Source organism: Vulpes lagopus, chromosome 1 (assembly GCF_018345385.1).
Source record: "Vulpes lagopus strain Blue_001 chromosome 1, ASM1834538v1, whole genome shotgun sequence".
In the NCBI taxonomy this organism is placed as follows: Eukaryota; Metazoa; Chordata; class Mammalia; order Carnivora; family Canidae; genus Vulpes; species Vulpes lagopus.
Window position 1 is genome coordinate 123,565,448 of NC_054824.1, and position 12,661 is coordinate 123,578,108.

Genomic DNA, 12,661 nt, shown 5'->3' on the forward strand with positions numbered 1-12,661 from the left:
ACCAAAAGAATTAGAGGAAACAATATTTGGTGCTCATAAAGAAACAGAAATAGTACTTATTCCCACCAGCCAGAAAATTGTGGAAAACCTCACAATTCAAGGACATTAGGTCAAGTACTTGAACAGGTTTTATCTCAGTAGCAGAAATACTTAGCCAAGGACTACACACTGCTTTGGTGCTGCCTAAAAAGCCCTGAAAACAATTCCCATAAGGTCAACATATGTCTAAATTACTTAACTACATCCCAAAACAAAGTTCAAAACTATTTTTAAGAATATTATGCATCCCCCCACAAAAGAAGAAGAAGTCGTAGTAGTAGTAGTAGTAGTAGTATCCAACATCCAACAAAGTAAAAAGTGATATTCACAACTTCTGGTATACAATCAAACATTATCATGCATACAAAGAATGAGAAAAATAACCCATAATAAAAGGGTTTGAAAAAAGCCCAGTAGATCAAAAAACTGACCTAGATATTAAGAATTATCAGAAAAGAATATCAAAACAATTATCATACTTATAATTCAGATGTTCAAAACTTTAGGTAGAAATATGGAAGACATAAAAAAGGACCCAAACTGAAATTCTAGAAAAAAAGACTCAAATTGAAATTCAAGAGATGAAAACCTGGGAATGAAATGAACAAAAAAACATTAGTGAACTTTAAGATAAAGCAATAGAAACTACTCAAAAAAATTAGAGGATCAGTGAACTATGGTGCAAGTTTAAGCAGACATATATACATTTAATTGAAGTCAACTAATGATGTAATTGGAGAGGACAGAAAGGGATATAGGGGTAAAAGAAAAAAAAATACTTGGTCAGAATTTTTCCAAATCTAATGAAAACCATAAAGCTACAAATTGCAAGAAGATATATGAACCCAAAGCATAAAAAGTCAAATAATTTCATAAAGGGAAAAAATTTAAAAAACAGCCAAGGGCACTAGGGTGGCTCCATAGTTGAGCATCTGCCTTTGGTTCAGGTCATGATCCTGGGGTCCTGGGATTGAGTCCTGCATGAGGCTCCCCCAGGGAGCCTGCTTCTCCTTCTGCTGTGTCTCTGCCTCTCTGTCTGTGTCTCTCATAAAAAAATAAGATCTTTAAAAAAAAAATTAATTAAAAACAGCCCCCCAAAAAACAAATACCAACCACCAGAAAAGAAAGAGAGTAACAACAGCAGATGCCTCCTTGGAAATAATGTAAGCAAGAAGACAGTGGAGCCACATTTTTAAAAGTGCTGAAAGAAAATTTTTAAAAAACCTGTAAACCTAGAATTCTATACCCAGAATAAATATTTCTCAATAATGGAAGAGAAATAAACACTTTCTCGAACATACATAAACTGAAGACCTGCATTACAATAAATGTTAAAACAATATCTTTTCCTTCATGCAAAGGAAAATGATGCCAGATGGAACTATGCCTCTATCACAGGAATCAAGAGCACCAGAAGTAGTAACTACATAAATAAATATATAAGATTTTTTCTTATTATTTAAATATCTTTAAAGGATAATTGCTTTTTAAAAACAAAATAAATTCTATATGCTACAGAGTTTATAACACATGTACAAGTAAAATTTATAACAATAACACAAAGGTTGAGAAAAAAGAAATAAAAGTAAACTATTGAAAGGCTTTATACATAAGGTGGTATAACAGCACCTAAAATATGCTACAAGATGGGTGAACCTTGAAAATATTACAATAAGTGAAAACAGCCAATCACAAAACACCACATATTGTATGACTCCATTTATCTCAAATATCCAGAATAAGAAAATCTATACAGATCTAAAGTAAACTATCTGTTTCCTAGGGCTGGGTGTTTAGAGAGAAATGAATATGCAATTAAAAAAAAAAAATCCCATTGAATGCTACACTACAAAATTATGAGTTAATTAAATAGTACATGAATTACATCAATAAAAAGTCTTTTTTAAAGCAAGAAAAAAAAATCCAAATTAAGACAGAAAAAGAAGAAAAAGGGAAGAACAAAATAAGAAAATAAGAAAAAAAAAAAAAACAAGATGATAGATTCAACCAAATCTAATAATCATACAAAATGTAATCACTGTCAGATTGGATAAAAAAAAGCAAGACTTGACAAATGCTGCCTTCATGAAACAGAACTTAAATATAAAATCACAAATATGTTAAAAATAAAAGGATATGGGTGCCTGGCTGGATGAGGTAGGACATGGCAACTCTTGATATGAGGGTTGCAAATTCGAGCCCCATGTTCGATGCAGAGATTACTTAAAAATAAAATCTTCTCAAAAAAGGATAAAAAAATATATAATTCTATCAATAATCCAAAGAGAGTTGGTTGGCTACATTAATATCAAAAAGATCTCAGAACAAATAATATCATGGACAAAGTTATTTCATAATAAAGGACTAAATTAATCAAGACATAAAAATTCTAAAAATGTATAAACCTTAAAAGTTAGCATTAAGATACAGACAGAATTAGAGCCAATGATTTAATATGTTTTTCTCAATAGAAATAAAGTAGAAAGAAAATCGGCTAAGATATAGACTTATCAATCAATTTGATCTAACATTTATAGAACAACCTCATAGACCAGACCATAGGCCATGAATTAAGTCTCAAGAAAAGTTGAAGAATTCAAGTCACATTAATGCTGATGGAATAATGATGATGGCATTAAATGAAAATCAATTACAGAAAAATATCTGGAAAATCTCCAAATACTTGAAAACTAAATTATACACTTCTAAATAACACTTGGATCAAAGAAGAAATCAAAAGCAAAATCAGAAAATATTTCGACTGAAGAAAAACACAACATATAAAGTTTGTGGGTGATAGCTTAGGAAGTACTTAGGGGAAAATTTACAGCAATGAACACCTATATCAGGAGGGCAGTTCTTAAATCAATGGGAATTCAGCTATTACCTTAGGAAATTGGAAAAAAAGAGCAAATAAAACCCAAAACAAGGAGGAGACAAGAAATAATAAAGAAGAGGGCAGAAGGGTGCCTGGGAGGTTCAGTTAAGATGTCTTCGGCTCAGGTCATGGGATCAAGCCCCATAATGGTTCTCTGCTCAGTGGGAAGTCTGCTTCTCCCCCTCCCTTTTCTTCTTTGTGGTCTCTCTCTTGCTTATTCTCAAATAAATAAATAAATAAATAAATAAATAAATAAATAAAATCTTAAAAAAAATAGAGGGCAGAAATCAAGGCAACAAAAACAAATTGGTGGGGGGACAGGGAGGAGAATCTATAAAATCAAAAGCTAGCTCTGAGAAGATCAATGAAGTACATAAAAACTGGCAGCCAGATTATTTAGGGGAAAAAAAAGGAGAGAGGATACATATTACCAGTAACAGAAATGAAAGAAATATCATTACTGATACTAGAGATACAAAAGGATAAAAAAGAAATCATTCGACAGAACAAATAAAATGGACAAATTCCTTAAGTATAAATATCTCCTCAAAAGAAATGTATAACCTGAATACTCTTATGTCTAATAAAGAAAAAAAATTTTTAATTAAAAACCATCCTGCAAAGAAAATCCAGGCCTAAACGGCTTCACCAGTGAATTGTACCAAACATTTTAGAAGGAATAACACCAATTTTACAAAAATCCTTCAAGAAACCTGAAAAGGGGAGTTGCCCTTCCAACTCACTTTATGAAACTCATGCTGTTTTTTTTTTTTTAAAGATTTTATTTATTTATTCATGAGGGACACAGAGAGAGAGGCAGAGACACAGGAAGAGGGAGAAGCAGGCTCCATGCAGAGAGCCTGATGTGGGACTTGATCCCAGAACTCTGGGATCACGCCCTGAGCCAAAGGCAGATGCTCAACTGCTGAGCCACCCAGACGTCCTGAAACTCATGCTATTTTGATAACAAAACCAGATAAAGACATTAAAAGAAAACTAGAGTTCAATATCCCTCATATGTATAGATGCAAAAATTCTTAAAATTTTAGCTGATCAATTCCAACAACATATTAAAAGGATAATAATACATCATGACCAAGTGAAGTATATCCTAACTATCCAAGATTAATTTAAAACTTGAATATCAAAAAAACCTTGAATATCAAATAATATTATTTAACATACTAAATTAAAAAAGGAAAACCATGATTCCTTCAGAAGATAAGGAAAATTCACTTTGCAAATTTCAACATTCATTCCTGATAAAAATTCTCAGTGAAGCAGGAATACAGGCAATAATTTCTACCTGATAAAGGACAGCTACACAAACCCTACACACCTTATGTAAGGCTGAAAGCCTCATTGTTAGCCCCCTAAGATTAGGATTTAGACAAAAGATGTTCAACTATTTCTATTCAACATGATATCAGAGGTTTTAAGGCAGGGATAGATTAAGGGGGAGGGTGGAAGAGCATTCAGATTATAAAGGAAAAAATAGTCTTTATCCATAGGCAACATGACTGCTATGTGGAAATTCTGAAGGAATCTACCAAAAAACTAATAAAAGTAATGAGTTAATGTTACAGTTTTGATAAAATTTTAATAAAGATAAATTATACTTTTATATAACCAGCAATTAACTACTATAAATTGAAATTTTAAAAAATTTACAATAGTATCAAAAATATAAAATACCTAGAGATAAATCTGACAAAAATCTAAGATCTGTATGCTGAAAACTATGTAACACTATTGAAAAAAAAGTTTAAAGGGACATATGCCATGATCATTGGATGGAATATTCACTGACATGTTAGCATACAATTGTCTCCAAATCTATACATTTAAGACAATCTCCATCAAATATCAGTAGGCTTTTTGTAGAAATTAACAAGCTGATTTTAAAATCTATATGGAAATTCCAAAAACCTGAAACAACTTTGAAAAAGAACAAAGCTGGAAAACTAACAATACCTAATTTCAAAACTTACTATAAAACTATAGTAATAAAGACAACATGGTACTGACATAAAGACTGATATATACATAGTCCATAAATAGACATATTTATGATTTTCAGCAAAGATTCAAAGACAATTCAGCAGAGAAAGGATAGTCTTTTCAACAAATGGTGCTCAGAAAATTAGTTACCCATTTGAAAACAAAAATGCAAATTTCAATTTGTGCTTCCTACAAAAATTAACTCAAAATGGGTTATAGACTTATATATAAAGTCTAAAAATATAAGGCTTCTAAAAGAAAAGCATTAAGAGAAAAATCTTTGTGACTCTGGATTAGGTAAAGATTTCCTACACATAACATCAAAAGCATGATATATAAAAGAAAAACTTGACAAACTGGACTACATAAAAATTTTAAAGTTCCTCTCTTCAAAAGACAATACTGAATGAAAATCCAGAGTGAAGAAAAATATTTGCACATTATATACCTGATAAAGGACTTGTATGTAAAATATAGAAAGACCTCTCAATACTCAATAGTAAGAAAATAACTGAATTTTAAAATAAAAGATTTGAACAGACATTTCACAAAAGATACATAGATGAAAATAAGCACATGACAAGTTATTATCACTAGTCCTTTGGGACATGAAAATGAAAAGCACAATGAGCTATCACTACACATGCCTTAGAATAGGGTAAAATTGAAAAGACTGACCCATCAAAAAATATCAAACTGTACACTTTTAATATGTGTATTTTATGGCATGTCAATAATACTTCAATAAAGTTGATTGGGTGGGCCCCTGGGTGGTTCTGTCGGGCATCTACCTTCAGCTCATTGTCCTGGGGTCCTGGGATCAAGTCTCGCATCAGGCTTCAGGCTCAACTTGGAGTCCACTTTCCCTTTCCCTTCCCCTGTCCCCCTGCGTGCTCTCTCAAATAAATATTAAAAAAAAAAAATGAAGTTGTTTCAATACAGAAGGATGAAGAAATACAGTAGTCCCCGCTCCCCCCCCCCCCCGCCCCCGCCCCAATCCATGGTTTAGATTCTAAAGTTTCAGTTTCAATCCATGGTCAACTGTGGTCCAGCAGCAGAAGATCCTCCTAACACATCATCAGAAGGTCAGTAGCAGCCTAACACTACATCACAATGCTTATGTCATTCCCCTCACTTCACACCTCATCACGCAAGCATTTTGTCAGCCCACATCATCATAAGAAAAGTGAGTACAGTACCGTAAGACTTTGAAAGACCACATTCGTGTAACTTTTATTGTAGTATATTGTATAATTGTTCTTTTATTATTCTGTTAATCTCTTATAAAGTTATAAATTAATTTTATAAACTTATATTTTAATTTATAAGTTAAACTTTATCATAGATATGCATAGGAAAAACAGAGTATATACTAAGTTCAGTACTACCTGTGGTTTTTAGGCATCTACTGAAGGTACTGGAAAGTATCCTTTGTGGGTAAGGGGGAGCTACTATAAAGCAAGGCAATGGAGGGCGTTACTATTTTTCAAGATTGATTGATTTTAGAGAGAGGGTACAAGCTGGGGGAGGGGCAGAAGGAGGAAGGAGGAGAAGACGACGACCCCAATACAGGGCTCAATTTCACAACCTTGAGATCATGAGCCAAAATCAAGTCAGATGCTCAACCCACTGAGCCACCCAGGCACCCCACAGATGTTCCTATTTTAGATAGGTAGACCATGAAGGACTCCTTGATATGACACGGTGACAGATCAGAGATTTGAAGAAAGTGAAGAAGCCAAAGTATTGGTGAAGAGTTTTGGCAGTAAAGGGTACAGCAAATATAAAGGTTCTGAGGTAGAAATATGCTCGATGTGTATGGGAACAGCAAGCAAGCCAATTTGACTGAAGCAAACTGAATGAAGGGAGCTATAAATGCAGAGATGAGGTGGTAGGACAGCTGCAGGGGTGGCACGAGTCATGGAGGGCTTTGTAGGTCATTATAAGGTCTGGACTTCACCTTAAGACTGAAGTCTTTTTTAAGACCCACAGTGCTTTGAGCAGTGGCTTTAAAAACATCTGATTAATGTTTTTAAAAGATTATTCTGGGTCCTATGTGGAGCATATCCTATAGTGGAGCTAGGATGAAAGTAGGAAGACCAGAATGGAAGATACTACAGTAAGTCCAGGTGAGTGACCGTTATAACTTTGACTTGGGTAAGAGCAGGAATTGTAAAAAAAAAAAAATGGCTAGATATAGATATATTTTGAAGAAAGAAGTGATAAGACTTGCTGGTTGACAAGATGTTTGATTTGCAAAAAAAGAGAGGAGCCAAAAGGACTCCAGGTTTTTAGACTGAGGAACTGAAAGAATCAAAATGCTGTTTACTAAGATAGAAAAAAATGATGGAGAAACAACAGCCTCCAGCATGGATTTCTCTCTCAATTACCCCCTCTTTTAATTCATCCTGCACATTGCCACAAGAGTCATCTGCCTACATCAACACTATAATTATATTACTATTGGATATAAGAGTCAGTATTAGTTTTCTATTCCCTTCACTACCTTGAAGAGGTGAACTACTTTCCCTAAAATGAAAACACCAACAAGCCTTTGGGTTGGAGGATACAGGTAAGGTGAAATCTATAACTGTCGGCAGACTACTAACCCTAGAGTAGCTAAGATGGTCCCCTCCTCATAGCCTTTTCTAGTGGGGAAGGAGATGTGGCTGGCATCTATCCAAACATCATGGGTCTTTAAAACAGTACCATCCCAAATTCCTAAGAAGTTCAGGGGGTGGAATAATTATAATAAAAGAGGTACCATAACATATGTCTATCATATATAGTACATAATAACACATAGTTTACCAAGTGCCAGGCATAGCAAATACTTTACATACATCATTTAAAACCCTTTATAGGCTCCAAATGATGTCTGGATGAAGTCCAAAGTCCTCTAACATGGCTTATAAGTCTTTCTTTTCTTTTCTTTTCTTTTCTTTTCTTTTCTTTTCTTTTCTTTCTTTCTTTCTCTCTCTCTCTTTCTTTCTCTCTCTCTTTTCTTTTCTTTCTTTCTTTCTTTCTTTCTTTCTTTCTTTCTTTCTTTCTTTCTTTCTTCTTTTTTCCTTCCTTCCTTCCTTCCTTCCTTCCTTCCTTCCTTCCTTCCTTCCTTCCCTCCCTCCCTCCCTCCCTCCCTCCCTCAAACCAGATAATCTACATTGATGCTGGAAACATAACTTACAAAAAAAATCAACCTGTTTTGGGTAGCTTGAGTAGGAAGCAGACCAGATTATTCTCACTAGAAAGTCATTACACAATTCCAAAATCAATCTAAAGAAACTTCCGACTTAATAACAATTTTCATTAGAATTTAGAATATTTATAATAACAAGATTCACAAAACAATGACTGTGGCACAGATTATTAAGTCTGAAAAGTCTACTGATAAAAGGAAGGAACTTAAATAAATACTAGGTTCAAGAGAGTATAGTCACCTTAGAATGAGATACATCTCTACATATATGAGAAAGTAGAAGGAAAGATAACAGGAGATAAAGATTATTAATATTTTTAGAGAATGGATATGTGTACAAAAGGAGGCATCAGAGACAGGAGGTAATTACGAATTGGAAGAGAAAGGATCTCAGTGATGTGGAGGTAGTGTACTGGATCTGCTGAAGTGAAGAGGAGAGGAGAGCTACGAAGAGCACAGACTCCCCATCTCCACAGGTCAATGCATAGTTGTCAGCAATAAACAGAGGGAGATAGAGGAGAACTTAGGGGCTTTAAAAAAGAGATGATGTTTGTAATACCTACAGGAAGTATGCCTGGGTAAAGACCAGAGAGAAAGAGAATATGGATGAATATGAATGAATGCTGGTGCCTAGAGGTAAGGTATGTTTTACATGTTACAGTAACTATCATTAACTGTGCTAGCATTTTATGAAAAAGACTTAAAAGTAAATATTTTTTTTGTTAACTTTCATATACTATGAACAGGAGGAGGGAAAAATGAGCCTTCAAGTGAAAACAACCTAATGAGTGAACAATCAATGGGGCAATCACTGGCCAAATAACTTACCTGGTCATATCCGTAAGGCCTCTGCTGTGGCGGCTGTGGTGGTCCAGGCTGTGTTGGTCTATAACCCCCGTATTGCTGACCTTGTCCTTGTGGGTAGTTAGGATACTGAGGACCTGGACCACCCTGCGAAGGGCCTGCAAAATAATTAACACAAATAAAAGCCCAGATAAAAACAGAACTTGAACTCTCAGATCGGTTTAGAACTAGATGTTATTATGTTCTTATATAAAAAAAGGATAGATGGTATCTTGATCTTTTCAATTACTTTTTGAAATAAATTCCAAAGGTTGTAAGAGTGAAAATACTGTAAGGATACCACCATGTACAAGGTGTTTTGATTCAGTGTAACTAGTGAGCTATGTGTTAGCCATCAAAAAAAAAATTTTTTTTTTTTAATGAGTAAAAGAGACTCAGGAGTTGTACAGTAGGTTAATTCCATGGTATTAAGAAAATTTATCTATACTTCTACTAGAAAGCCAACCAGTATAAGTAATAGGTAAAAGAAAAAGCAAGAAGCAGAAATATGTTGAAATAATTTCTGAATAAAGTTTGGGAACCAATGATATTTACAGCGGTAGGACTCTAGATTTACACTTGAAATCACCAAAGGATCACAAAGAATAATTTTCCATATAAATTCTAGATTTGTATTTGCAATTATCAAAAGAAGGCTTTATGCTCTGCACTGATAAACTTACTATCACAATATTTTCAAACCAAAACTAAAGAAGACTTGAAAAGCCACAGGTTGCATGCAAAAAAACCTGATTCAAAAGTTACTCTATGTACCAATCACCTTTAATACTTAACCCATAAAAATGAATGATTTCCAACTCCAGAGATGGCAAGGGACTAATTTGGCTTGCCAAACAAATATGTCTCTTTCATAAATTCCACTACTGCCTATTGTAAAGAATGCTTTACAAAGCATAAGCTGAAAAGCTTTGACACTTAAATTTTTTCTATCACAGCTATTCAAAATCTGCTATTAAAAAAAAAAACAGATGGCAGAGGAAAGTATCAAAAGAGAATAAACTTTCAAGTGTAAATAAATTCCATCAGTCTATTATTTATTTAATTACTATACAGGCATTATTAAACTCTAAATTTCTACTAGAAGAAAGTACGACAAACGAAGCCTATGAATAAGTAAAATGGGAACTTCTTTGGGATTCCCAATGTCTAACAAAATAGCATAACTATTTGAACCAAAAAATATTCAATTTCATCTACTCTCTCTTCCCACTGAAAATAATGTTTTTTTTTAAAAAAAGATTTTATTTATTCATTCACAGAGACACACACACACATACACACACACAGAGAAAGGCAGAGACACAGGCAGAGGGAGAAGCAAGCTCCACGCAGGGAGCCCGATGTGGTACTCGATCCAGGGTCTCCAGGATCACGCCCTGGGCTGCAGGCGGTGCTAAACCGCTGCGCCACAGGAGCTGCCCAAAAATAATGTCTTAAATCAATGAATTTACTTGATTAAACCACATTGCATTTATTTTCATGTAAATACAATAAAACCAAATACTCTACTTATTCAAAATACAAATATTCAATGGTCATGAAATGAAAATTGCCATTTGAAAAGAGCAAGAAAGTCCTCTTGTAAAAACAAGAAATCCACTGAATATTTCTAAAGTCCTATCTCAAATCAGGGAACCACAATTATCAGTTTGGGGAAAAATGCCTGGCTCCCAATACATGACTAAATTTCAATGCATATATTGAAGGCACAAGAGAACTTCAGCTGATCCTGGTTCTTAGATTTGCAATGATGGGTGGCTAGAGGTGCCCATACTAATCGCAGAGCTTAAAATAATGACTAAAAATAATAAGACATTACTGATGTAAAAAAGAGACCATGCTAGCAAGAGAAGATGTCTCTAACATTAGAAACATATTTTCCTATATATAAAGTAGTGACAGTAGCTTAATATTTAAGAATGAGATATCAGGTCTTTATCATTCCCCACTCCCTATATAATAAAGTTATTTAAAGCAAGATATCCAGCCACTAGATCTTATAGTGAGTATACAATAAGAAAATATGGCTACATTTCCCCAAACTCTGTAAATATATAAATATATCTCTATGTATGTGTATTTTACTATTTAACCAAAGAATGACAAAAACATTTTGTATGCATTCCAAATAAATCTCATTTGTACTCTAAAAATCAATGCTATTTTTCATAGTAACAGTCATTAGAAATAAATTTGCTAAGCGGATTATGCAGATATGGTTAATAATCAACCAATTCATCAGTTTTCCAAGCACATACAAAGCTACTGGGTGGTCATGAATGCCAAAGAGGTTTAAGAATTCATTTAAGAACTCATTTTAAATGACTACATACCTTACCTTTGGTCAATGAACCATCTCTAGTTTGTTTCTTTTTAAATGGATTACTAGTTTATCTGAGCAAAACACTTTAAAAGAAATATTCCAGTAATAGACTGAGCTAAAATTGTGAATTTTCAAAAATAAGAATTCTTAGAAAAATAAACATTAAATATTTGCTTCAATATTTCAAAACAGCAATCACCACATTTTTTGTGACAAAAGTAAACTGCAAAAAGCTATTACCATAGCCCTGCTGTTGTCCTGGATAGCCCTGCTGCCCTGGGTACTGCTGCTGCTGGGGTGGATATCCCTGTTGGGGAGGTGGTCCTTGGTAGGCATCTTGCTGTTGGCCATATTGTGAATTTCCTACAGGATAATTGGAGAAGAGAAAAAAAAAAACAACTGAGAAGTTCGCTTAATTAACTTTTTTACTCTAAGATGCATAGCCAACAACACAAGAACAAAATGAAATGCCATATTGATTTTTTGAAAGTTAACAAAACAAAGAAAAAACTCAAACCAAACAGAAGGATTTCGGCCAAACAAACTGCAGTTAAAGCCAATTTTGCAAGGTTGAACTGCAGCATTTTCAGCGTCTCTGCCATACGAGCATTACATTTACTGGAACATCACAGTCATAAGATCATGACTATGCTAAATAAAATAAAAAAGACAAAATTAAAGACAGCTACAAGAGCACACACTAGCTACACAAGATCAGCAAGCTGTTTCCTAAAGGCACTATACTTATATGTAAAATTATACATATGTAAACACACACAAGAAAAAAAAATTGGATTGATGGATTTATGTTCAAATAGAAAATTTCCACTGAGGAAAAAATTATTTTTAAATGTTTTAGTCTTTTTATTGTTGTTAGAAATGGCAAGTCATGGTTATACATTTTAAATATTTGTAAGGAAATTATTTTGGTTGTTCTGGGCTCCCTGTAACTTTCAAGACAGCCAGCAACTAGTATTCTACGAGAGCTTTGCATGGGTAGAAGTTGTCTTATGCAAAATTTGCATTCCTGTAGAAGGGGATATATATGTGTATGTGTGTGAAGGTATATAGATACCTCCTTCGTAGTAATGTTGTGAGGAATCCTCATAAGGCCTATCGTAGCCTTGTTCAGGATACGACGGTTGCTGATAACCGTAATCATTATGACCTACATCAATTCGACAAGAGACAGGAAGAAACGTTAATGGCCACTGAGTGAAAACCCTAAATATATTTAAACTTTCAGATAAAATTGAAAAAAAGAAAAAGAAATGGAAATACATAAAAAATAATTTCAAATGCATTAGCCAAATATTTACCAATGTGATTGTTTTCATATTGAGATATAACGTGCAAATTT

At 33.8% G+C, this 12,661-nt stretch overlaps 1 protein-coding gene across 3 annotated transcripts in view; it reads right to left on the reverse strand.

Moving 5' to 3' along the window:
- SS18 (SS18 subunit of BAF chromatin remodeling complex) overlaps positions 1 to 12,661 on the reverse strand; it is an 82,441-nt gene that overhangs the window by 8,642 nt on the left and 61,138 nt on the right. For 2 of the 3 annotated variants that reach the window (XM_041761651.1, XM_041761662.1), the window contains exons 8-10: positions 12,377 to 12,469; positions 11,542 to 11,664; positions 8,943 to 9,076 (exon numbers count right to left, since the gene is read on the reverse strand). In XM_041761651.1, coding sequence (XP_041617585.1) covers positions 8,943 to 9,076; positions 11,542 to 11,664; positions 12,377 to 12,469 — 350 coding nt within the window. The remainder of the gene's footprint in view (positions 1 to 8,942; positions 9,077 to 11,541; positions 11,665 to 12,376; positions 12,470 to 12,661) is intronic. The other variant, XM_041761673.1, reaches the window with a different exon arrangement.